Raw genomic sequence first — 25465 nt, 5'->3', positions numbered from 1 at the left:
AGGTGGGTGGGCTGGCAGGAACAGATTACATGACTCCTGAGGGATATGAAATAAAGCAGGTTGCATACAAGGCAAGACTTTATTCTTTGAGATATGGGATATGATTTCAGCCCCCAAGAGGACGCACGCTGCTAAAGTGTTGCTCGCTTTGTACACAAACAGCAGAAATATAAAGTTTCACACAAAGACACACATTTCCAGAACATGTGTACACGCAGACAGTATGTACACACAACAAGCTCACACATTGTTGGTAATGAATAACGTCTCATATGAGAGCTACCGAACGGAACGCCCCTGTAGTGACCACACCGTTTGGCAGGACCTCAAAGCAGAAAATGGATCGCCATGTATCCGGTGGGAGCGATATCAGTGTCCCAAAAAACGACGGCGAGACAACATTGATCCGACATTTCCTTGATCTGACCAACCCAAAGAGTCCAGTAAACCCAGTAAACCTCACGGAAGCATGGCCCCACTGAACCGAGCGCTACGTGTCTCAGAGTGTGTGTTGGGTGTTGTCCAGCCTCTGACATGAACTCTGAGTGGTTCCTCGTTCATACTGATATAAAATAATAGATAAACGACTCAAAAGAGCACAAGGTCGACACAGCAAAAAGGTAGAGAAGGTCACCACGGACATCTGCAATTGTCTCGCTGAAGATATATTCTGAATATATCCTGGTAAATCGAGTGTATACTGCTTTATTAGGTGTTGTTTTCACCTGTGTCTGTTTGTTTGTTTGTTTGTTGGTTTGTCAGCAGGATTACAGAAAAACTAACAAACGGATTTCCATAAAACTTAGATGGAGGATGGGTCTCGGCCCAGAATAGACCACGTTAACTTTTGGTGCAGATCCAGGATTTTTTTCTCACTTTTTTTAACATTGCAAGATAGGATGTTTTTTTGTTTGCTTGTTTGTTTCTTTTACATTTCCGTTAATTTAATTTTAAGGGAGTAATGCATGGATTTTGATGAAAAAAAATCAGGTGTTTTTAGGTTGCCAGTATCTGAGTGACCACAAAAGGGGGCCATTCCAGTCATAGACATGATGTTATGTAATCTGTGCTGTAAACAAGACAAGTTTGAAAAACATATATATATATATATATATATATATATATATATATATATATATATGTATATTACTTCTGATTCCCATACCTCCTCAGAGCTCATTTCCCTTTTCAAAACTGAAAAACATTACCCAACACACTGTCTACACTGCAGTGCCATTTGATTCATTACCCATTTATTTGGGCATTTATACTGTAATGTTTTATTTTCTTGACAGAGACATCTCTGTCTCCTCCCGAGGGACTGCAGATGTAAATGAGCTTTTAGCTAACTCTGCTACAGCTAAGAAGCTGTGCATCGTCCCTGTCAAACAAACAAACAACTTATTAATTATACAAAAGTGTTTTTTATTCAATTAAAATCAGTTCAGATCACCACCAACTCTGAGCTGGTTAAGACTGGTTTCCAGTACTTTACATCTTTTGCAAAACAAACTGAGGTTAAAGCCACTAAGTCGTCTGCAGGACTTTAATGTTGTGCTTAATCAAGTTTATAATAATGTGTGTGACTGTTTTAATCATTGTATCTGTGTGTGATGACTATACACTTCATTTTTTCTCAGGTTTTTCTTGTAAAAGAGATATTGATCTCCCAACTAAACTTCCTGAATACATGAGCTAACTGTAAAAGATAGAGGTTTGTTACTCCATAAAGCCACCAGGTGGCAGTGTTTGCTCAGTGCAATTACTGTTGTAACCAACATCTGAACAAAGGCCTTGTGTCACAATAATTATTGGGCAATAATAGCGTGTATTATAATCCATAATTAGTTATTATTGTGTCATGGCACTCAATTTGAATTTAAATGTTGTTGCATGTATTGGGACAATGGATTCAATACTATTCTATATCGATGAATGTTCATTTAATCATTAAAGGTCTTAAAGGGGCACTATGAAGTTTTGGGGAAGAAAATCAAACTCAGAATTTTAATGTTGACAATATTAATGAGGTAATAATACAAACTCAGAAATATTTATTTTTTCCATAACTGAATAAACAAGCTGATCTCAGAGGAAAATAAGGTCCCCACAACACTGTTTGAAGCTAGAAAGGTGGCAGGGTCCGCCACATATAAACAAAGTAAAACAGTATGACATTTAAGGTCAGTTTGTTTATTCAGTCTAATCAGTCATGAAAACAAAGAGATTGTTTATTTAGTTTGTTTAGGCATAAAAAATGGTAGATAATATGGAGTGAAACTGTATTTAGATTTAATAAGATTATTTTATTATTATTATTATTTCAGCTCTATTGAGAACAACAACAAAAAGTAAATATATGAGGCACAAACAACTGAATACAGAAGAGCTGATAACAACAAAATAGTGTATTAATATGAAAAAACAAGTAATGAAAACAAAATAAATCAACGCAATGAGCTGAAAATTTAATAATTATAATGATAATAATATAAAAATCCTAAATAATTAATAATGATAACAAAAATGTAATAAATTTGACCGTTGCTGTTTTACAGTCGGTAAGAGCAGGAGCGTTCAACAACGTAGTCAAAACACTTCAATCATGTTTAAGAGTGACGTGATGATGATGTCATATGATACTCGATGACATCATCACTTGATGCCGCAGCCACCGTCATCGGTCCCATGTTTTGCTCATCCATCGCAGGAGTTTGCAGCTGCGCACTCGTGTCAGCGCCCACTATGTTTAAAGAATAAGAGCCTCTGCTGTCAAACATCTATGATCACGACATACTTCCGCTGCAGACTTTCAAAATAAAACCCACTCTTTTAGAAACATGTATGGAGCACACGTGGACGGCTCATGTTAATGTTTCGCTTTATTCAGCTAACCACACTTCACTTCCTGTTTCATTCCCTGCTCCACCGTGGTGCTTTGACACGGCTCAAAAAATGGAGGGGTGTGTGTGTGAAAAATGTAATGTTGTTGCGGAGACTGAATAGACACATAACCGAGGGAAGAAACGAGGAGGGGAAAAAAACGGAGGACACCTCCAAGTCACATCGTCGACCTCCTCCGCTGACTCCCATGACTCTCTCCGGGGTGGGTCTAACCCAAAAAAAATCCGTCATCCAACAATGGGCTGTGGGAGATCGGCTCGACTCGGAGGATCCTCTTGCAGCTGTTCAGAGAGCCGAGGGTAGGACCGAGACATCGGAGTCAATGAAGGTGGCCTGTCCGCTTTTGTCCTGCGTCTCCCGGCCCGGTGTCTGGCAGCCAGCCGCGGCGCACTGCGCGTAAATGCGGTCCGAATAGAGAAGACAGGCCTCCCGAGGAGCTCCTTAAAGGTCGAAATGCACTTTAAAGGTTGAAATGCAGTCTTTGTCAGCCATCGTTTGTAGTGAATCGATTTCCTTATAGTGTCCGCTGAGCGGATGGAGTGAACTGTGCAGAAAAGAGAGAGAGACAGACTGCAGCTCGGTTGCGTGTGATGATAGGAGACACAATGACGCTCCTGTCTCTTCTGGGTCGGATCATGCGTTATTTTCTCCTCAGGCCTGAGACATTGTTCCTGTTGTGCATCAGTCTGGCGCTGTGGAGCTATTTCTTTCACACCGACGAGGTGAAAACCATCGTCAAGTCCAGCCGGGACGCCGTGAAGATGGTGAAAGGGAAAGTGGCGGAGATGATGCAGAATGACCGGCTTGGAGGCCTCAGTATCCTGGATGCGGAGTTCTCCAAAACCTGGGAGTTCAAGAACAACAACGTAGCCGTGTACTCCATCCAGGGGAGGAGAGATCACATGGAGGACCGCTTCGAGGTGCTCACCGACATCGCCAACAAGAGCCACCCGTCCATATTCGGGATCTTTGACGGCCACGGTGGAGAGGTAGGCTGGGGAGGGAGAAGGGTGTGAGCCAGATTTTAAGCAGAATGCGTTTGTCCCGACTCCAAGAAAGCTGCTGCAGCACAGGGGGGGCAGCATCATTGTGATTCAGAGCACACAGGAAGTTTTTTTTTTTTTGATTTAGTGGGGTGACACTACTCAAAAAGCTCCAACATCACTTAAAAACATGAAATTATAAGATAGAAAACTAACTTTATTCTCAACCCATTGTCAAACACAACCCTCCTCCTCCTCCTCCTCCTCCTCTCTCCATCATCGTATTCTTTTGTGCCAACACCTCCTCCTTCCCCGCTGCCAATCAGGGAGTTAACTTGGGCTTCATCACAAAGAGCTTGTGAGTGTGTGTGAGAGCTTGGGGGTTAGTGATGTGTGTGTGTGTGTGTTGCCTCCACTCCCTGTGTTGTCAAGGGTCACTGGTTTCTCATGGCTGGCTTCAGACCATGTGTCCTGGGCGCCATCTGTCCTCCCCAGAGGTTTCCAGTGTGTTTCACTTAAAGATGCCGGTATACATCATGAGAAAACATTTTTTCTTGTGACTGATACAAGAGAAGGTGTGATTGTTTCCACTTTTAAACGTGTAGGGATGTGTAGCGTGTCGTCACTCTTTGGAAGGAAGACTGAGTTGAGGTTTTAGTCATAATTCTGAAGATAGGAGCGTTACGAATGTGCTGATCCGTGCCAAGCTCTGATCTCTGAGTGTACAGCCAGTTATTTCCTCAATTAATCTATCGATGCCTCGTAAAATGTCAGAGAACAGTTTTAACTTGTCCACGACAATTTGCCAGATCTCAAGGTCACATGTGCAACTTGTGTGTTAAGTCTAAACAGCAACCCAAAACCAGAAGATATTTAGTTTGTTATGTCACATTTCACCTTTGAGAGATGTGAAGTTAATGGGTTTTTTTTTTTGCTTTAAGTTTCTTAGGACACAGGAGACGTATTAGTCCTGAGTAAAGGAAGTCTCTGCAGTTGAGGTTGGACAAGGTGTTTGTTTCTAATTTGAATCCAGTTCAGTTAAAATGCACTTTTTTGGGGACTTTGAGTGCCGTTACATTCAATCAAAGGCAGACAACTCTACTGCCGTTATCTCCAGAGCTCAGCAGAAAAATATGTGTTTTTGATTTTTTTCCCCTTAAACTTTGGCCTAAATATGGAAATCAAATCAGCTGCAATCGCAGCCACAAGCTCTGTCTCTCAAACCAAAAAGTTTCCATCACGTTGCAGCCAAACACTCAGGTCCTTGTCCGACACGCTTGTGCATCTGCATTTTATAACATTTGGAGCCATAAAAAACAATGTGTTCTCTCTTTAAAAAGATTAGTTGGGTTGCGATCAGTCACAGAGAGGGAGACAACTAACAGAGAGGAGGGGGTGTTTAACCATCAGGATCACTCCGTCTATTCCTGTCCCGTAAACAAATATTTATCCTTCCTGTCGTCCGCACGTCTCCCTCTTCCTCCCTTTCCTCATTTAGGCAAATTTGTATCCGTGCACACGTTTTCAAATATTTGCCTTCTCTTATGTTCTTTCACTTACACTTCACATCAGTGTATCCTTCGATCACAATCTAGTTTAATATTTTAGACTAAAAAAAAAGAGAACGGGTCACTCTGACAGTGACATTACAGGGTCGCACAGACCTCATCCCCAGTTTATAGTAAATCAGTGACATGATTCTGATCTGAAGGCTCATTTTGGTGAAAGCCGTGTTTACCTTCTCTCCATGCTAATGATGTTGTTGGGGAAAAAGAGCTACATGTGGGGATACCCTTGAAGGTTTATTTGCCCGTGCATTTTTCTGCAATCTGGCACGACTGTAAGCACACACACACACACACACACACACACACACACGCACTATTAAATGAAGCGATGCTGCCAAACCAAATATGTCCAGATAGAGCAGGCCGTCTCTGGCAGTGCAGTGTGTTCTAGCTCTGAAAATATGCAGGATATTTCTCAAACACGTCAGTGGCTTTTTTCTCTTTTTTCCTTTCTTTCTCTCTCTCTCTCTCTTTTTTTTTTTGTATTTTATATCAAGCCAGCGAGTTATGGCCCAGAATTAGTAAAGTCAGCACGAGCTGCTGCTCCTCTTTTAACATGATTTACTGAGACCATTTGCTGCTGAAGCAGGAACTTTAAAAGGCTCGCTCACTACTTTACTGTATAAAATGAAATGTATAGTCCCACACTGACTCGAGGGGCAAGCAGGATTTAACAAAAGAGCAAAAAGAGATCCAGATTAATGAACTTTTAATAAAGGTGAGCCAACATGTCACATTCGCTCATTAAATCAAAATATTTGATACATTTATGAAGGTTGTAACTGTGCCGGTGCTGGCATTTTCAGCTGTTTACGACAAATGGAAATTTACACTTGCAGCAGGAGTGCCTCTCTCTCCAATTAAATAAATGAATGCGTGCACTTGTCCAGCAAAAAGGAAAGAGAGGGAGGAAGGAAGGGAGGGAGGGAGGGAGGGTGGGGTGCTGCAGAAAGAGATGGTTTCACTCCACTGATTATTTGGAATATCTCAATCTGATCTTGATCACTATATCGATGGAAACACGCAGGGTTTAGTCGTGCATGAATAATGTAGCAGAGAGGTTTGAAGACACACTGTTGCACCTCTTGTTCACGTGTTTGGCTGTACTTTAGTCGGTATTAATTAAAACAGAAAGATGCATGATCGTCTCCATGATTCACACGAGATGTCACACTTGTCCTGCAGCACATCAGCGCATCAGAAAGCGAAACGGCGCAGCGTGTGATATAAGATATGATGAAATATGGAGTCTGTACACTCTGTAACTGGCGCATTAAGATGGTATAAAATCGTCCCATTTCAGATTTGATTCGACAGCATTAGCATAATGGAAATCTTGGCAGAGAAAATGAGGGAAGAAGCAGATAAGTGAATGTAGGAGGAGGAAGAGGAGGAGGAGGAGGAGGAGGAGGGCAAGTGGGTTGGTGGATGAGGAGGTTGTTCAATAATTCAGCGCAGAGCACCTGCTGTATGAAGCGAAGAAAGCACTCCTCCAAATTAGAGTCCTATAGAGCCAAATTACCTGGCAACTACAGGAGGCGAAGAATATAAGTAGCAGCAACTTCACGTTAGTATTTATTCCATGCTGGTGACCTGTCAAACTGAGGATGATTACTCAGAACATGTTTCGTTTACATTTAGTGCAGGCAGATATACGAATGAAGAGCACAATTTGTTTTTCAGCACCAAAAATAACTGTTTCTATAAAGCAGTATTTATTGAGGTTTTTTTTAGGCTGTTGGGGGCAGCAGAACTAGCCCTAAGCACAACATATTGACATATATATATAGCAAAGACATGCACCTTGTAGAGCTGCTGTATTGAACGTGTTATCAAAGAGTTGCTTATTTTACATTCGGGCGTTTTTGAAAATATTTACCTTCCTTTTAGTCTCCACTAACCCCTCAGGAAAATCTCTTTAGTGTTGAGATGCAGCTGCCCACAGTGGCCCAAAGCACAGCTGACGAGCGAGAGTGAGAGTGAACCAACCCCAAACAGTTAGTAAGGTGCCAACTGTTCTGTGGGTTTGTCAGTACCGAGACACCTTTTTAATAGTCAGTTAATCCAGTTTTAATACAAGAATTAGTGAAGCTTTAGGCTTTATGTGACAATCTGGCACGTTGGTGTCTCCGTGGACTCAAGTCAGAGCTTGCAACTGAGGTTTTGTGTCACTTCAGTTGGTGTTGCACAATAAACAAGCATCTGCTGCCAGGTGCTTACACATCACAGTGGATTGAGAAACAGATTTCTGGTCATTATTAATAAAAAAACAACAACACATCACTTCTGTGGGACCACACTTATGTGCCATTTTAATGTTTGGTTCACTGTACATCAAAGCTGTAGGCCTGCACTAATGACAGATGTTTTAAAATCTAGTCATATAATGTAAAGGTGAGTTAAAGGTCTAGGTGCCATAAAAATATACTGTGAAAGTATCAAAACGCTCAATCCACGTAGAAATGCACACAGCCCGTATTCAGAAACTGTGCCTTTTAAACGAGCTGCCAGGACTTCTGTAAGGTTGTGATGTCACAACTATACAGTCATCGCCCTCAACCACACCCTCAGCACAGCAGTGTTTGCAAAAACAAGCCTGCAGAAACACGGTGGCCGGTGCCTGCTCAGGCCTGTGACAGCTGACCTATCAGAGCAGACTGAGCTTTTCGGACACGGGCACTAAAATGAAGCGTTCAGACATAAGAGTGGGGATACAGGTGCTGCAGCAATGAACAGTGTGACAAAACTGTGCTTTTTTTGAACATTAAAGCATGTAAACATGTCCTAGCACACACCCAAAATGAAAGTATTAACCTGAAAATGAGGGTAATATGAGGCCTTTAAACAAGCTTTAGAAGAGAGTGCAGCTTGATATTTCTGAGCCTCTAAACTGAGTTTAAATCGATACCAACACAGCTCTGTGCTCTGTCTCATCCACCTTCCTCTGTCTAATCCCCCTCCCTCTCTGCAGGCTGCAGCTGACTATGTGAAGGCCCACCTGCCAGAAACCCTGAGGCAGCAGCTGCAGGCCTTTGAGAGAGAGAAGAGAGAGAGCGCTCACTCGTACGCCAGCATCCTCGAGCAGCGCATCCTGACCGTGGATCGTGAGATGCTGGACAAGCTCTCCGCCAACCACGATGAAGCAGGTCAGGAGGGGGAGGAGAGCGGTGGGAAGTGGATGTATACGTGTGTGTGTGTGTGTGGTGGGGGGACAGTTTGTGACCCAACAGAGGGAGGATAGGAAGAAAATTAGACTTTTAACTGGCATGGAGAAGCTAGATGAGTGTTTTTGGGAGATGTATAGTGAAAATACATCCTGAAATCTAAGCCACATAACTATAGCATACACGCAAATGTTTTACAGTGTTATCAGACATGTTTTGGCGCACACGGTTTTAATCGATAACTCAACATTTGCATGTTTCCGTGCTCTACTCTCTGCTGTCAAATAAAAATCTCACCATTCCCTGTACAATATCCTCTTGGCACAAAGCTTCTGAGCGAGACTGCTGTGCTGTAACATTATGCTGCTGCACACTGCAGTATAATATGGTGTAGTAGATACTCTCTGCACTGCTGTGAAATTCAGAGCCACGGTCCAGATTGATCAGTTGGTGGCATCTGATACGTCCAGCTCAGAAACAGCTTTTCCCCTCCGTTTTGTTTGGCCTATTGTTTTTCATTGTTGATTTGTCCGGGGACAGCCGGAGTCAATTCTGAGTATTAAAGACACATGGATATAGTAAACCCCCAAGATCTGATTCAGGGTTGTTACAGACATTTGCAGGAACTTCTCTAACCGCTTCTCTCAGCTGTTTCCTCTTGCTCTGTCGATCTCCCCTGCAGGAACGACATGTCTTATGGCGCTGCTGTCGGACAGAGAGCTCACAGTGGCCAACGTCGGAGACTCCCGCGGCGTGTTGTGCGACAAAGATGGGAACGCTGTTGCGCTGTCGCATGACCACAAGCCGTATCAGCTCAAAGAGCGCAAGAGGATCAAGAGGGCAGGTACTGTACACGATGAGGGAAACAGCTCATGCTGACTGTACCTGTGCTCCACTCTCATGCTGTTGAGTTTGGCTGCCATCTGTTGGTGTACTCAGGGAACAGCATTGTGTTAAACAAAGCAGAGGGTCAGAATGTGAAACCTAAGATATGTGATTAAAGGATTTTCACAGGTGAGCCCATGCTTTTGACAGATACACAGTGTGTTAACAACTATCGATCATCAGACTGAACTGTTTCATCCTTATTTCTTCACTTCCAGGAGGTTTCATCAGTTTTAATGGATCCTGGAGAGTCCAGGGGATCCTGGCCATGTCCCGCTCTCTTGGAGACTACCCGCTGAAGAACCTCAACGTAGTCATCCCCGACCCTGACATCATGACCTTTGACCTGGACAAACTTCAGCCAGAGTTCATGATCCTGGCATCCGACGGCTTGTGGGACGCTTTCAGCAACGAGGAGGCCGTCCGGTTCGTCCGCGAGCGTCTGGACGAGCCTCACTTCGGCGCCAAGAGCATCGTCCTCCAGTCTTTCTACCGCGGCTGCCCCGACAACATCACCGTCATGGTGGTGAAGTTTAAGAGCGGAGCTGGGGGGAGTAGCAAGGGCGGGGAGTAGGTCAGGGGTAGGTATAGAGCTCACATTGTGATCAATGTTGATTTTCCCCATCTTTCTGATGGAGCAGAAAGGGTGACACGACAGCAGGACTGGAGGAAGTTAAAGTTTGGACACTGAGAAATGTACTGTTGATAAGTGCACACACATGCAGACACACACATGCAACAACATGTTTAAAAAAAAAGGGTTTTGTTTGGTTTGTAGGTTTCTGATTGAGATAAGGGCATTCAAACAAACCACAGATCTCATAATCATCCGAAGAATGCATTAAAATACTGAAATGAGAGACAAAAACACAAGACACACAAAGCAAACAGGGGATTTTCTCTCAACCAGCACACATTAGACTGTGACTGATTTACTACTGTTTACTGTACATGCACGCGAATGGTACAGCTCCACTGGAGGCTTCTTCAGAGGAGGCTTCAACTAGTGCCTACTCAAGAATTACTGTGCAACTACAGGAAGCTACTGAAAACGCATTCGCGGAGAAAAAGAAAAAAAAAAAAAACTCCACCCTGCTTGCTGCATTTTGATGATAATCCCAAGTATTGTACATGCATCTGTTACATCTTTGACCTGGAAAATTGTGTCAAATATGAAAAGACTCCAGTGGATCCATACCTTTTATTAAACATGAGGCAACGCTCCTGTTAAAATCTGTATTTTGAGTATCAAACAATCACTTCCTGCAGAGAGAGAGAGGTAGCTGTTAAACATTTGTAGTTTCATTATCTGGCTGCAGTCATCAGCTGGTTTTAATCTAAAAGCAAGCAGTCGTGACAGAGGAAGAAAAAAGTAGCGCACAGGGTTTGTACAGATGCTTAAAAGTTTGGAAAATGTTCAGTTTGAGCTGTTTTCAAAGTTAGGAAGAAGCTGGAATTCGAATGTACTCCTTGAAAGATGCTTGATTTTTTTATCAGAAGCTGATACTTTACCTCAATAATCACTAATTTAAACCAAAAATCTGTTGATGTCTCAAATGAAATAATGTGATAAAAAGCGATAAAAGTTAATATAAACATCTGGTAAAATAAACAAAGTGACGATACATTGCTAAATGTAGGATAAATGTTGATTTGTGCACATTTGTTCAGGATAACTAGCTTTCGAAAGCTTCTATTAATTTTTCTTCAAATGTAAAGAATCCTTTGTCACCATCATCCAAACTGACTGCAGACACTCTCGTCCTTGGAGGATGAAACTGCAAAGCTTTACAGCCAAGTTTAGTGTAGTTAGTCTCGGGTTGTGTTCAGTGTGTAGACGGTTAGTGATACTCAGAAGATAGATTTTCAAGCGGAGTTTCACTTTAACATACAACACATGCACACACACACGCAAACACGTATGAAAAAACTGCACTTTTCAGATGTTTATTTTTTGGAATGGTGAATCCTTACATATCAGCCGATGTAAACTCTGTATATCCTCAGTAACACACAAAGGTTTTAACGTATGTAGAACCTGATTTAGTTCCTGACCTTCACCTCTTGGTTCTGCAGTTTTTATGGAAGCTGTCCCCCATCAGAGTTCATTTACGCCATCCGTGTCAGGGCACGAGCTTTGGCACTATCCATGTTCATGAACAGAGTACATACAGTACAGTACGTATCCATGGACGCGCTGGTGGCTGCCTTTGACCCGGGAAGCACACGAAATGGGACGTGCAACAGCTGCTGCCGTGGGAAACTACGAGATGACACAACTGTACAGCCGCAGCCTGAACGCTAGTAGCTAGTTATGTGATCTGCTCGTGAAGCAATACGACTGGTGTCAATGACAGCAACAACCTGTCGAGGAACGTTGCGCTAGCATACTTGATTTATTACTGTTTTGAGTTCAACTACTTTTTACCACTGTGTTTCATGATCTTTGCATCAGTCGACAGAAGCCTTTTTTTTTATTTAACAGTTTACCTAATGCCTTATTTATTATTACGTTCTTGGATGTGTCCGGCAGATTTGCCAAATCAGTATATTAATTTTGTTTTGTCCTTCTGTACATGAGCAGAAGTTTACAATACATTAGATACACATGACTTTGGTTTGAGGAGCAGTCCACGATTATTCACACATGTTGAGCTGATGCTCAGTGTAAAAAAAAAAAAAAAAAGTGTAAAAACTCTGTATGTAAACTATCAGTATTAAACAAACTCTTTCATCTTAAATGTGTTTCTCCCTTCAGTCTTTATTATCTCGTGAGGCCTGACTTTTCATTCTGACCGCAGCATGGTCACCGCAGCAGTTCAGTCACTACCAAACACACCAACTCGTTGTCGAGGGTCCCTTCAAATTGAATTTTGACCAGTTTAGAGCAGTTTAAAGGAGACATTATGCTTATTTTCAGTGTCATAGTTCTATTTTGGGTTACTACTAGAATAGGTTTACATGCTTTAATGCTCAAAAAACACCACTTTTCTCATACTGTCCAGTTCAGCAGCACTGTATTTCCTCTCTGTCTGAGACGCTCTGTTTCAGTTCCTGTCTCTTTAAGGTCTCTGTGAAGTCACAGAGTTGAAGGGGGGACTACTGACGAGGCGTTTCAGGAGCAGTGTTTACCGTGGGAGAAAGAAGCTCGGTGCAGACTTTTGGCTTTTTTACTCTCAGGGTCTTTTTACATGCACAATATGACATATAAGGACTGTACTTTACATTTTGCAAAGACTATTCTGCACATACTGTTCTATTTATTATTATTTTAATGAACCCCCTTTTTACATTTGTACATATATATGTATATATATGAATATATCTGAATATGTAGATATATTTTTTATCTCGTTTTCAGCGTCTTGAGCCAGATGCAATGAAATTTTGTTCTACTGTTGAATGACAATAAAAGTAATCTTGAATCTTGAACCTATATACTGTGACACACCAAAGGAAAGGAAAAAAATGAAGAAGCATGGTAGGGTCTCCTTTAAGTATTAGAAAATTGCCATTACATTTTAATTTTGTCCCCAAAAGAGCGTGGTGACATTTAAATGTTCATGAAATAGACGAGGGAGGGCAGGTTTTGTTAATTTATTTGAATATTGTCCGCTTTGAAGCAGGTTAAGTCTTTGAATATTAAATTTCAAGTCCTGTTTTCGTTTACATTTTTGAATGATAACAAAAAGAATATCATTTTAATTGACTTAAACAATGCTTGCACAAATGGAAAATTGATTGCTGCATTGATAATGTTACAGTTTAATTTTCCAATTTGAATTTACATTTGATTATTGTCCACTTTGGAGCAGTAAAGTCTTTTTTTTAATTAAATGTTGAATTCCATTATCATATTCATCTTTAAATTCTCATAAAATTGCTTTTCAATGTCATTTTGTCCCCCAAATACTGTGAGGAAACGTAGGTGCAAATGCATTACACTGGGGGGCGCTGTTCTGCTTATTTCATTTGACTATTTTCCACTCTGGGGCAGGTTAAGTCAATGTAAATTACATGTCAAAAAGCTTTTTTCCCCACTTTTGCGCATACAAGTATGTGAAAATGATAATGCAAATTGAACTATTCGTTTGCATTTTTACTCAAACAACACAAATGTGAGAAATCATAATGCTATAGTGAAACTGCATTTTAATCTTCATGTTTACATTATCATTTTAATAAAGTCCACTATGGGCTTCCATAAAATATGATATTTTCTGTACTTTGTTCTGAGATCTTTGTTTTCCTCAGTGTAAATCTATTTTCCACCACTGATTCTCCATTAATTTGAGCGCCTTCACACATTCACACATTGCTTCTGGCTCCCTGAAGCAGCTGAGTTTGGAGTGCCTTGCTCAAGGGCGCAACAAGAACAGATGCAGAGGCAATGAGTAAGCAATGACGAATGTTCTGCCCTTCTTATGCCTTTATGTCATCTCCAGGAATTTGAATCACTTCTCATGAACCTGTTTGTTGTAAATCATTTAGCGAACAATAATCACACAAGAAAATGAGTCGATGAGATCAGAGTGAGGTTGTGACGTCTGTGAAGTTTCTGGGATGTCTCAGACGGTCTGTGTACTCCGTGTCATAACTCTGCGCTGTCGTCTCGGCTGCAGCCTTCAGGAGGGGGCGCGGACAGCTCGGAAGCGCTCGATGGTGCCAAGTTAAGTGACGGGTTGCGCCAGGTGGAGGGACTCAGAATAGATCTGATCCAAATGCCAAGACCCGTGTTACAACATTCAGGCTTCTATAACTATAACGCGCACGTACTCGACTGCGTCACACTTCGGGTTTGCGGGAACTCTTTGCCCCATTTTAAACTGGTTTTGGCACTTTATAAGTGAGACGAGTGCGCGCAGGCAGCAGAGGGATAAACTTGTCATTGCGCCAACAACACAGAAACAACCAAGAATCTAACGGTTGTGTTTTGTTTTTCCTTCGGATCCTTTAAAGTATTTTGAATTGTGAAAGCCACATTATGGGACAGCAGGGCTCCAAATCCACCATGGAGGCGCGGGTGATCTTCCAGCGCGTTGGCTCAATGGAAATGTGTCAGAAAACGGACGCATGTTCCACTCCAGCCTCCGTTGTGCGCATTCAGAAGAGAGTGTCCAGTCAGCCGGCCTGTCTTCACTCTTCCACCCGGTCACTGGAGAAGTCAGCACAGCATTCTTGGCCCCAAAGCCGCCGTGACTCCGAGGGGCTGGTGTACGTGATGGATAACCCAACCGGAGGCGTGTGGGTGAAGCCGGGAGAGAAATGGAGCAGATCCTGATGCAGAAATTGAAATCTTCAGATGAAATGCAAACGAATTCATCGATGGAATTAAGTCGCGCACGACGTGACTGGATGCATTACGTGTGTCCTTAAAGCTTTGGTGTCTTCCGAGCAGCAGGATGCCACTGGTTGGAGTTTGGTACGTCTCCATGGCGCATCCACACTACAAGGCGTGGAAGCAAGGTGGATTTAAATCATCTCAGCGACATGGAAGCGATGGCTGGACTGATCACTGAAATTCATTCATTTAGTCTTTAAGAGACATTAATAATTCAGTGTCAGACTGCATGAGAGGAAGATGATGACAGGAGATGAAGAGAGCCGTGCGTCACTGCGCACTGAGATAATGTGTTTTCTTTGGAAACGTGCTGTTATCTTCTTGTTTTCAACCTGGTTTTGAGGTATCACGTCTGTTTTCTTCAGAATAATGTGGAGTAGATCGAATGAAAGAAGGGAGCTTGGGTTAAGTTGGCTTGCATACCGCTGCTATTTAAAGAAACGAGTGTGGTTTGTCAACACATCGCACTATGGCCACTGTGTCAAGGTGAAAACTGCATCTTTCCGATGGCTGACCAGCCTTCATTGATTTTTCCTTCCTTTTTATTTGACAGTGTTCTTTTTTTAGAATTAATTTATTCAATGTTTGTAACACCACAGCACAAACAAATGTCTTAAAATTTAATGTATCTTTTGTATTTATAATAATTTAAATGTGGGTTAGGGTTAACCCACTTTTCTATGTAGCCTACTGAACGTCTGAAGGGTTCGGCTCAGTTTGAGGTTTGAGGAAAGTTGTGGTGCGTCTGAGGGAAACATTAACTTGACACTTCACATTTCACTGTGTGGACTGTGTGGACTGTTGGAAATGTATGTTGAAATGAACTTAAAGGCTTAAAACATATTATTTTCTGTATTAACTCTTGTTCTGCAAGAAACTGCATTTCTTTCTTTGGCAGGTGAATTCTTGATTGTGTTGTGGAACAAGTGTGATCCATTATTAAATATGTGATTAGAATTAAAAGCATTTTAAGACCAATGATTGTTTATCTTGTGTGTGCAATAATACATCCAAGGCTCCAGGTTCCATTATAATAAAGCAAATGACTAATTTTTACCTTCATTCTTATTATGTTTTCAAAAATATGCAGGGTTTACTGACCCGGGTGTAAATGCCGAGTGTACACATTCCCACTGCACACTGATCTTAGCAGGTTGAGGTGTTTTTGATCAGTGGGAAAGGGGAATTATAGGCCTACTCTGACATGTGATCGAAGAGTTTTGCCAATTGAGTTTGAACAAGTGAGAAGTGAGTGGGACCAATTGGTGAGGCTGTTTGGAGTCTTGCAAAAATGTGATTTAGAAATTCTATTTAAGTGAAAAAAGCAGAATTGTTCTTGGAGTTCAGCAGTCTGGAGTCTTTGGATCTAAGAGCGTTGAGTTTACAGACTTGTGTGCATAGTTCCAGTGTTTGTTTGTGTATACAATGGGGAAAAAAGCCAGTAAAATCATTTCGATAACCTTTTATAACCCATGAAAGGCAAGATTAGCACATTGCCATTGCATAAAATGCAATAAAACCTTTACATATCTCTAATTACAGAGGGTAAATAAACAAGGGATCACCTCTGGTTGGCACAAACTTTGCCCCCTGGTGTGTGGCCTTATCAGTGGCCCCTGAGTTACAGTCTGCATGGACCTAATGGCTCATCTATTAAACTCCAGGCCACACACTAAGCAAACACCTGACTCAAAAGAGTACTGTAAGAGGAAGATGTGCCTTTCCCACTTGTGTTGACCGTCTCCCTCTCCATGTCGCCATGGGGCTGAAGGGATCCAAACTACCAGAGGCCCACGTCCTCCTCCTGGGCCTGGACAACGCAGGGAAATCGACCCTCCTCTACAAGCTGAAGCACAACATGTGCGTGACCACCGTGCCCACCATCGGCTTCAACGTGGAAATGCTCGAGGCGAGAAAGAACGGCAAGAACATCTACGTGACCATGTGGGACGTCGGCGGCCAGAAGAAGATGCGGGAGCACTGGAGGGGTTTCCACCAGGACGCAGCGGCGGTCGTGTTCGTCGTGGACAGCTCGGACACGGGGCGTCTGGACGAGGCGCGCAGGGAGCTGGAGAACACGCTGAGGAGCGAGCACCTGCGGGGCAGACCGCTCATCATCCTGGCCAACAAGCAGGACGTGAACGGAGCTCTGACTGTCACGGAGCTCAAGGACAGATTCAACCTGAGGAGGGCTGCGGGTCGGGACTGGTTCGTGCAGCCTTGCTCGGCGTCGACGGGAGTCGGAGTCGAGGAGGCCTTCAGACGGGTGGTCCAAATGGTCAAACTCCCAGCAGACCCCGCGACAGTGAAAGACAGCATCAAGGACAGAGTGCACCACATGAAAGCGAGTAGCAGACACTGAGTTTTATTTATATGAAATGTGAATTCTGAGTTGTTTCTAAATCTAAACTGCTTTAACAATAAATCATATTTAAAGAGATCAGACATTTTGGATTAAGTTAATTTCTTCTATGCGCACACACAGCAGATGGATCCACAGCACTGATTAATCTAGTTCTTATGATATTATGGATGCAACAGGAAACACAAGATACCATGGAGTCGATTACTGCCATTAAACCAAATCAACTCCTAGAAATGATATCTTCTTTCAATTATTAACAGAATTTGATTATGTCAAACAGCCACGGCCATCATTAACATTTAACTCCTGGCATCTCCCTGATACAGCGTCAGTATCAGCGAGATAAGGAGGCTATAAGTGCATATATGTGTTGTGAGTTAAGTCAGTGTTTCTCACAATCATCATCCAGTCTGTAGTGGTACATGTTGATAAGTTAAAGGTCGTATTTGTGAGAAAAGTTGATTTTTGAGACTCATTCCCAATTCGTCAAATACTGACGCATTGTGGTTGTAGGTCGCCACCCCAAAACGTCAGTACTTGACGAATACATTTTTTTTTTCAAATCACTTTTCTTACAAATAGCAGCTTTAATGAACTGGTTTTCAAGTCATGATTAAATAAAGAGTCAAAAAGCCAAAGCAAGTGTTGCTGGGGGATTATAAACACCAGCTGAAGGGTTTCTTTTCACGACTTGGCAACCCCAAAAGTTCTTGTTGCAAATGGTTAATTCCTGATTTATTAAGCACAGCTATGGATGATGTATTAACATGAGCAAATGAAGCTGAATACCTCGATCGAAAATGTGGCCACACATGACGTTAAGACTGGCTGATACTTATCCTTGGAACAAATGAAGCAATGAGCGATAAGATCCTCAGTATAGGTCAAAGACACACAGTTCAGGTACCAGACAACGTCCTTTGAGTTTTTTTGTATTTCTGAAACGTCCATTATAGTGATATAAAATACAATCTCAAATGTCGAATCCCTCAGAGCCCATTTCATCCAACTAACGTCCTTGTCATGTAGTCTGTCCGATGTTGGACTCCGGCCGTCCTCTGCTCCCTTCCCGCACAGTTTCCTCATATGTCGGTAGACGTTTGCACTCCTCATACGAGGGCAGCTGAGCAGAAGGACCCGGCTCCACCGAGCAGTTCGGCGTGCAGCTCTCCACCAGCGGCTCTTGCGATGTGGTAACAGACGGGTGTCCGTCGTGCGGCGGTGTGAGCTGCCTGGACCTGGAGCACAACACCCGCTGCACAAAGTATCCCACCGCGAACAGAAGCAGCATGATGAGCACCCCGGAAAGTTTCCGGGTCACCATTGCGATGTGGTAGTAAGTCTTGTCCACGAACTGCTTGCAACAGGTGACGGCGGTGGTGTCGTTGCCCTGCGCGCAGCAGACCTGCTCGTCCCGGCAGATGTCCGGTCCACATCTGCGGATGGAAGAAACCAGAGTGCGAACGAGAAAGCACGCTGCGAAGAGCGTCAGCGCCTGGCATTTGTGGAAAAACATCGCTGTTGTGATCAAAAAGGAGATGATCCGGTGAATAAACAAGAGGGTGCCGAAGGGAGACTGCTCGGATGGAGACGCGTTGGCTGAAACGCTGACGCAGAGGCATCATCAACAACAGCGCGCACCAGGGCCGTTTCTAGCTTTTTGGGGGGCCTGTGCCAGAAGTTTTTTGGAGGCCCCTCTTTTGTGAAACTATAGTGAGGCATTCAAAACCTTCGAAGGCAGTGATTTTTAAAGTTTTTACACCGTGTACCACCACAGAAAATCTCCAAATACCAACATTATGAGCAACGTTGTAATACAGCAGTAGGACTTTTAACACGTTTTTTGTTCATCTCAAATTCAAGTCCGGCATTTCGGGTTGACCCCTGCAAACCAAACCTATAGAAAGTGATAATAAATGGGAAACCTTGGTGCTCCCCTACATCAAGAAACTCCTGAAAACTTATTGAAGTACATTTGTTAAGGATTGCAAAAATAGCCGACTTAAAATTTTAAAAAAAATATCTCTCCTTCCTAAAAAAATTATTTGTGCCATCATCTCTACAGTACACTGCTTGGGGGCCTCTCGTTGCTTCAGGGGACCAGTGCAACTGCATAGACTGCATATTGCAAGAAACTGGCCTGGTGCAAACCCAGAGGACGACATCTAAAGAAGAAATACTGACAGAAAAGAAGAGAAACAAGCGATCAACACACAAGAATGAGTTGACAGAAGAGTCAACACGCAGCAGGGGCTTTGACAGCAGACTGATGAAGGCTTGTCACTAATCCTAAGTGTGCTTCAGTTTGCCCCTGATTTATTGTGCACTTAGCGGGTTTATTGAATCGTAAACACAGTCTTACAAACAAAATGGTTTATTCATTTCACATGAAAGTAAACAGGCGCCCAGGACATCGACCAGTCGTGTCTGAAGCACCGAGATAAGATGAATGGTGGAGGTGGAAGAGGGGACAGTTGATGCTCCACGACCGTGGACAGAGGAGGAGGAAACAATGAGGGGCGCTGTCCGAGGTGCTGACACAACTAAATCCTGGGAAACTCAAATGTTCTCGCTGGCAAGAGCGCAAAGAATTTTCCATTTGCAATATTAATACTGGTGTACATTAAGGGGTCAAGCCAGGGCTTTGCTTTTAAAAAGTGCAGATGGTTTGCTCGACGTCCATTTAGGCTGATTATGATGCTGGGAGTGCAGAGCGCCGTCAACAAGGAAAGTCTCAATGAAACCAGAAAAGACTCTTTTTCATGAAATTATTTCAATACAACTTATGACAGAGTGGTAAGGAAATAAGCCATTATATGTCTAATTGACTATGTGCCAGGCAAAGCCAACATTTTATATTACATCATATACCCTCACAATGATTAATCAATAATGTGACTACAGGGTAAGTAGGTTGTGGGTAGTAATGGAGGGAAGTGCTCCCTAATAGTGCATCTGCTCTCCTCCACAGTTCAAAATAGCCGGTATCATGTCGGATGAATCTTCGCAGTGGATGTCCAAAAGGATGCATTGTTTGTGTATTTGTGTTAAAACACACAAACACACGATGACATCCTCTAGTCATCCGCTTCTCATGCTCGGGCGTAATGACTTTGAGTGCTTAAAAACCAGATGCTAATTAAATTGTTTGCCAAAGACATGGAGTTCTAGGAACGGAAACACCGGACGCTGGATTTTCGTAAAGATCAGATTTCAAATAATTGAGGCAATTGTAACGCTCGTGTGTTGTGTGTGTGGGGTAGGTGCGACAACAACAACGAACGAAGGCATGTTGATGTAAAATATTTATTGGAAAATAAAAAAGATGGGAAAATATGAGTGTAATAAAGTAAATTGAAATGTTTTCAGGGGGTTGAGGGAGTAAAGTCGACAGGAAGATGGTATTTCAGATGACGAGATTAACCTCTGCACTCACAGGGGTTGTCGGTTGTTTGTTTTGGACATGGCAGCAATGAAATCTGTTTGTTTTTTTGTCCATCCTCATGAGTCTCCACTGTGATCCTGAGTCTCAGGTGTTCTCTGTGAAAGTGCTGTTTTGGATGCTGTTGTGAGTGTCGGTTTTGCTGGATGGCTGGACGGTAATGGGTCCCAGCTGGATAGTTCGCTCTGTAAAACAAAATCACACGGGCGCTCATTCAAAACTGTGGAAGGATTTCTTACAACTGCACTAAAGTATACAAATAAACTGTAAGTGAGCCAGTTGTTAAATGGGATCTTTGCTGATTTTCAACCAGCTTTGTGTCACTACATACTGTATGCTACTGAACAATGGTAAACTTCTCTCCAGCAGGCAAAAACACATCATCTGGAGGATTTAAGGGCTGTTGTTTCAAGTTAGTATTGTACTCATCCATGGACACAAAGAGTATAGCTGGATTGATTGAAAGAGAGATCAGAGAGTTCTGATCAATTATGAACCACAATCCTGTTTTCTGTCCATTTTCTCTCCTCACAGAGAAATAGACAGAATATGTAATATGATATTGATCGTTACCAGCTGGCCGCCTCACCGTTTCCTGTTTCAACACAGACGATGAGCCAAAACCAAGCACCGCCCAACTCGCAGTATCTCACCCATCAGTGGGGGTGTTTATTGATCTAGTACGGTGCAGTGCATTGTGGTTGTTGTAGGTTTTCTTACTTTAGAGCACAAGGGAATAACACAGCACTTCCTCTTCTTTTTCTGGTCATGTGGCACCAATTTCAAAAACACTGTATTTGTGTATTACTGCATTGACAGCCCAGCTTAATGCAAAAGTCCTCTGCTACTTTAATTACTGTTACCAAGCCTCCTTCCTAAAAACAAAAACAAACTGCATCTTTAAACTTGCTAAAATGTAAGATATGCCCATAAAGTTAGTTTGAATGCACATTTAAAAAGAAGAAATGTAAGAATTCAGTAAATGTTGCACTCGCCTGCTTTGTCCTCTGCTCCTCTCTTCTTCATGAGTCCAGCAGAAGATTGCGGACGTTTGTCTGGACGAACACGGACAAAACTGGCTGGTCTGCTCTGAATTAAACTCTCCTGTTGCATCGTGGGCTGCCGTGCTTCTGTGCCGACGGTAGTTTTAGGGGGTTCTGCGGACGGAGGCTCCTCAACCCGATTGGATATATCACAGCTTCCACATGCCTGGTCGTTCCCATCAACCGACCTCCATCTGGATGAGGAAGCAAATTAGTGAGATCATCATGGCACGTCACAGCATTTTACTTACATTTTTAGATGACGTTAAAATAACTTTACTCCATATTTTCTGACAATACTCTGACACTGATCGTGCTGATTATACAATTGCTGCATCATTAGTAGAATACCTGTTCTCCATTAAAGAGCAAGCCCTGTTCTGAGAGCTGACGGTTACCACGGCTGGAACAGCCTTCACATAACAGGTTATGTAGACCTGTGGGAGAGAGACATGTGATCAAACTCCTCCATCAGGTCTTGTGTACAGTATATTGAAGAGAATCATGTAACTAATGGCATGCACTTTGGACAATAACCAAAACTAGGACAGGAAACTGCATTAACCTGATTGCTGGGCTCTTGGTAGAACCTGAAGGCATCGAGCTGAAACCTCAGCTTGTGCTCTGCAAGTCTTGGTAGGAAATGGGAGCGGGAGTCTGTCAGGTAGGCATCAACGAGGCAACTGTGAGGGCAGCAGAGGACAAATGTTAGGGGGAAAAAAAAAATCATTGAACTGTAAAAACCTTGCTGCCGTCTCAGAACTTGGCTGTGGGGCTCACCCGTTATGCTCAATAAAGTCGTATCTTAATGTAGCCTCTGCATCGGGGGTTGCCGTGGCAACACAGTGGTCAACATAGACTCGCAGGGGCGTGTGGTGACCGGTGACGACAGAAACTTCAAAATGAACTGGGTCACCCAGGAAGTAAGAATAAGAGCCCCTCTGGTGCTGCCAATCATCTGTGGAAGTGAGAGTAAAAGATGAAATCAAATCTTTCCAGAAATAATCAGGAATCTAAATTACTATTTTTGAAGAAACAAGATAATAGAAAAAGAGATTCTCTGTCAATCCTTTTAATACCGTCCATGAGTAGCAGATTGAAATCTATGTGATCCTCTGCGGAGGCCATGGAGACATTATCAACCCAGGTGGGATTCAGGGTAATGCCATCCAGGGCGTACCTCCTGGAAATAAGAGCGCCTGTTAGTGCAATAGTACAGGGTATATTCTTAGCACTGCACACAGGGCTGTCAGAAAATAGTGAAAAATGTCAATCATTGTTTCAAAGTCAGTCAGTTTAGTGTCATAGAGGAGTAAAGAAACAAGAATATTCACATTTAAGATGCTGGACTCTGAGAATATTAACCATTTCCTTAAAAAATAATCAGAATACTTCATTAAGTCTCAACTTTCCTTTGATTATCACGTCTTGCTTTGCTTACTTTTGTTGTTATCTTTTTCTTTAACGATTCAGGATGTAACCTGTTAAATTCACTAATTTTCAGCCACGGTGGAATGTAACTAAATACATTTACTCAAGCATTGTACACTACAATTTAGGAATCGTACTTCACTTGCTCTTTTTTGCTCGTTGCGGTTCTAATTATATAATTGCCAAAGAAGGATGAGTGCAAGAGAATAAATCCAAGAAACTGGTTTCAACACAAACTGCTTCCTCAAAATGTCCAGGACTTACTTTTCATAGTGACATTCAACTGGAATGAATGCTCCATCCAGTCGGAGCAAACCCTCAGGTGACGGCTCAGGTGAGTAGACCAGAACATTAGAGTAGATAATCTTGTCTTTTGTCGACTGAAATGAACAACGGTAGTCTTTCAGAATGACCGAAGACAAAAGTTTGAATCCTAAACACAGTCACGGAGAGCCCGACAAAAAAAGTTACATAATGTTCCTTAAAAAAAAACAATATAATCCTTACAAAGAGTTTGGTGCCACAGTCGTTCAGGTGGGCCCGGATGGTGAACTCCTCCTCTGCTGACTGGACTGCTCCACATGCACTCCCCTCGCTCACAGAGTCCGAGCCCAGCCGCAGGTGTCTACCGTCCACCTGAAGGCCGCTATCAAACATGTCCGCCTGCGCCACGACCTCCATCGAGTCCGGGTGGCAGCGGACCACCACGGGTCGGGCAGGTGGCGCGCTTTGCTGCCGTTCAGCGGCGGATAACTGAGGCTGGATGTCACCACGAGTCCTGTGTGGGGTGTGGGGCTTTGTTAATCTGCTTTCTGTGAGTGTGGAAACCGAGATAAGGACGATAATCCACCAAAAAGAGGTTGTTTGAAGGTCCATTCTTGGCTTCATCTCTCGGGTCGGGAGGGAGTGGCGGTGTATCCTACAGCCTGTGAACATCTCACCGCAGCTGTGAGTGATGTGGTGATTTTTAAGTCCTCAAACGCACCTGGGCGCAGGTTTGACTGATTATAACTCGATTTAATAACAATGTCTGTTCATAATGACTCGAAACGTGTCAACGTGGAAGTGTTGAACATTTTCAGGCCATGTAATTGATTAATAACTTCAGGTATCAACTTCATATGTAGGCTTTTTGATAGTATGCTAAGCTAACTGTGCTGTTAGCTAAGAGTCCCACTGGGTGGCACCACAACTGTAAAAATGACTTCATGTTTGAATGATTTGAATGAATATAACCAAAATTAAATTAAGTAATTTCACTTCATAGTGTTTTGAAATGACATGTCTGTTTTTGTTTTGAGGTTTGTCCTGAGCTACATCCTGTAAATATTGCCATTTTAGCATCAACTGAATCATTTGGCTAAAGACTAAACAAAGTGCCATTTAAAGGGGCACTGTGTAGTTTTAGAGAAGAAATTCAAAGTCAGAATTTTAATACTTGCAGTACTAATGAGGTAATAATACAAACTCTGAAGTATTTATCTTCTCCATAACTGAATATGGACCTGAGCTACCCTTTAAGGGACACTTGGCTCTTTGTAGGAAAGATGCAAATCCAACATTACCTGTCATTAAGTGTCTTTGTTAATAAAGTTAAACATAATTTTAACAAGAAGGATTAATGAGTATTAATCCCTATTGTGGAAATTCTATTTTAGGTAGGGTTAGTGCTTTGATAATACATCAGTTACATCTCAATGTTCATGTTATGCTACCTTTGTGTTATACTGTTAAAAATTGCAGGATGCTGTCGTACAATGGTTTTCCTCAGTTGTCTCAATTCTGTTTCCTATCAATATATTTGTACAAAGTACTGAATTATTATTTTAACACATTTTTCTGCTTGTGTGTAGGGCTTTGTGACCAAGAAGCAGCAGCAGCAGTCATAAGAGGCTTGAGCACAGAGATGGCATGTACATGCTTCACAGACGTCGTAGATGTGTTCAGGTAACCTGCTCTGTGTGTCTGTCTGTCTGTGTCTGACTCAGATTCACTTCTTCAGTAAATTTTCACACACGTTTTTCTGTGGCAAGAACGTCACAGATCTCTCTCAACCTCAGCGGCCACAAGCTGTGCCATTTCCACTGAACACAGACGCTACATTTCACTTTCAGAAAGGTGTCTAGAACCAACATGGTTTACTTGCACTTTCCACAAATAATTACCAAAACAAAGTGACCAGCACTGATTGACGAATTACCGCGAAGCAGTTCAGTTGGTGGGTTCATGAAAACATAACACAGTCTTCAGCTGAGTAGAAAAAACACTCTCCTGTTAATGTTCAACAGACGGATGCTCAACTATCTGCTGTATTTCTATTGACCCCAACCCCCAACCAC

The 25465-nt window shown here is 42.6% G+C and overlaps 3 protein-coding genes across 3 annotated transcripts; 2 read left to right on the top strand and 1 right to left on the bottom strand.

The window, feature by feature from the left end:
- Positions 1–2685: 2685 nt before the first annotated feature.
- Positions 2686–12245, top strand: ppm1la (protein phosphatase, Mg2+/Mn2+ dependent, 1La). The gene is made up of 4 exons (XM_073490541.1): positions 2686–3893; positions 8427–8601; positions 9302–9463; positions 9723–12245. Exons 1-4 carry the CDS (start codon positions 3495–3497, stop codon positions 10076–10078), a joined length of 1092 nt encoding a protein of 363 aa, XP_073346642.1. The 5' UTR covers positions 2686–3494; the 3' UTR covers positions 10079–12245.
- A 4317-nt stretch (positions 12246–16562) lies between these two features.
- arl14 (ADP-ribosylation factor-like 14) lies at positions 16563–17290 on the top strand. The gene has a single exon (XM_073492162.1). The coding sequence runs from the start codon at positions 16605–16607 to the stop codon at positions 17205–17207; it is 603 nt and encodes a 200-aa protein (XP_073348263.1). The 5' UTR covers positions 16563–16604; the 3' UTR covers positions 17208–17290.
- A 3212-nt stretch (positions 17291–20502) lies between these two features.
- On the bottom strand, positions 20503–24068 carry LOC141016979 (zona pellucida sperm-binding protein 3-like). The gene is made up of 8 exons (XM_073491593.1): positions 23634–24068; positions 23391–23506; positions 22775–22878; positions 22476–22653; positions 22261–22378; positions 22047–22132; positions 21648–21889; positions 20503–20837 (listed from the first exon to the last, which is right to left on the bottom strand). Exons 1-8 carry the CDS (start codon positions 24060–24062, stop codon positions 20740–20742), a joined length of 1371 nt encoding a protein of 456 aa, XP_073347694.1. The 5' UTR covers positions 24063–24068; the 3' UTR covers positions 20503–20739.
- Positions 24069–25465: the final 1397 nt, after the last annotated feature.

Source organism: Pagrus major, chromosome 21 (genome assembly GCF_040436345.1).
Source record: "Pagrus major chromosome 21, Pma_NU_1.0".
NCBI lineage: Eukaryota > Metazoa > Chordata > Actinopteri > Spariformes > Sparidae > Pagrus > Pagrus major.
The sequence above is the reverse complement of the archived record's forward strand: the minus strand, read 5'-3'. Positions and strand labels throughout refer to the sequence as shown.

What these genes read in the sequence shown, in the direction of transcription:
- ppm1la (XM_073490541.1), top strand. Translation starts at nt 3,495, where the DNA reads ATGATAGGAGACACAATGACGCTCCTGTCTCTTCTGGGTCGGATCATG. An exon ending in TTGACGGCCACGGTGGAGAG is followed by an intron (nt 3,894 to 8,426) that starts GTAGGCTGGGGA and finishes CCCTCTCTGCAG; the next exon opens with GCTGCAGCTGACTATGTGAA. An exon ending in CAAGAGGATCAAGAGGGCAG is followed by an intron (nt 9,464 to 9,722) that starts GTACTGTACACG and finishes CTTCACTTCCAG; the next exon opens with GAGGTTTCATCAGTTTTAAT.
- arl14 (XM_073492162.1), top strand. Translation starts at nt 16,605, where the DNA reads ATGGGGCTGAAGGGATCCAAACTACCAGAGGCCCACGTCCTCCTCCTG.
- LOC141016979 (XM_073491593.1), bottom strand. Translation starts at nt 24,062, where the DNA reads ATGTTCACAGGCTGTAGGATACACCGCCACTCCCTCCCGACCCGAGAG. An exon ending in CAATCTGCTACTCATGGACG is followed by an intron (nt 22,654 to 22,774) that starts GTATTAAAAGGA and finishes TCACTTCCACAG; the next exon opens with ATGATTGGCAGCACCAGAGG. An exon ending in ACCAAGAGCCCAGCAATCAG is followed by an intron (nt 22,133 to 22,260) that starts GTTAATGCAGTT and finishes TCTCTCCCACAG; the next exon opens with GTCTACATAACCTGTTATGT.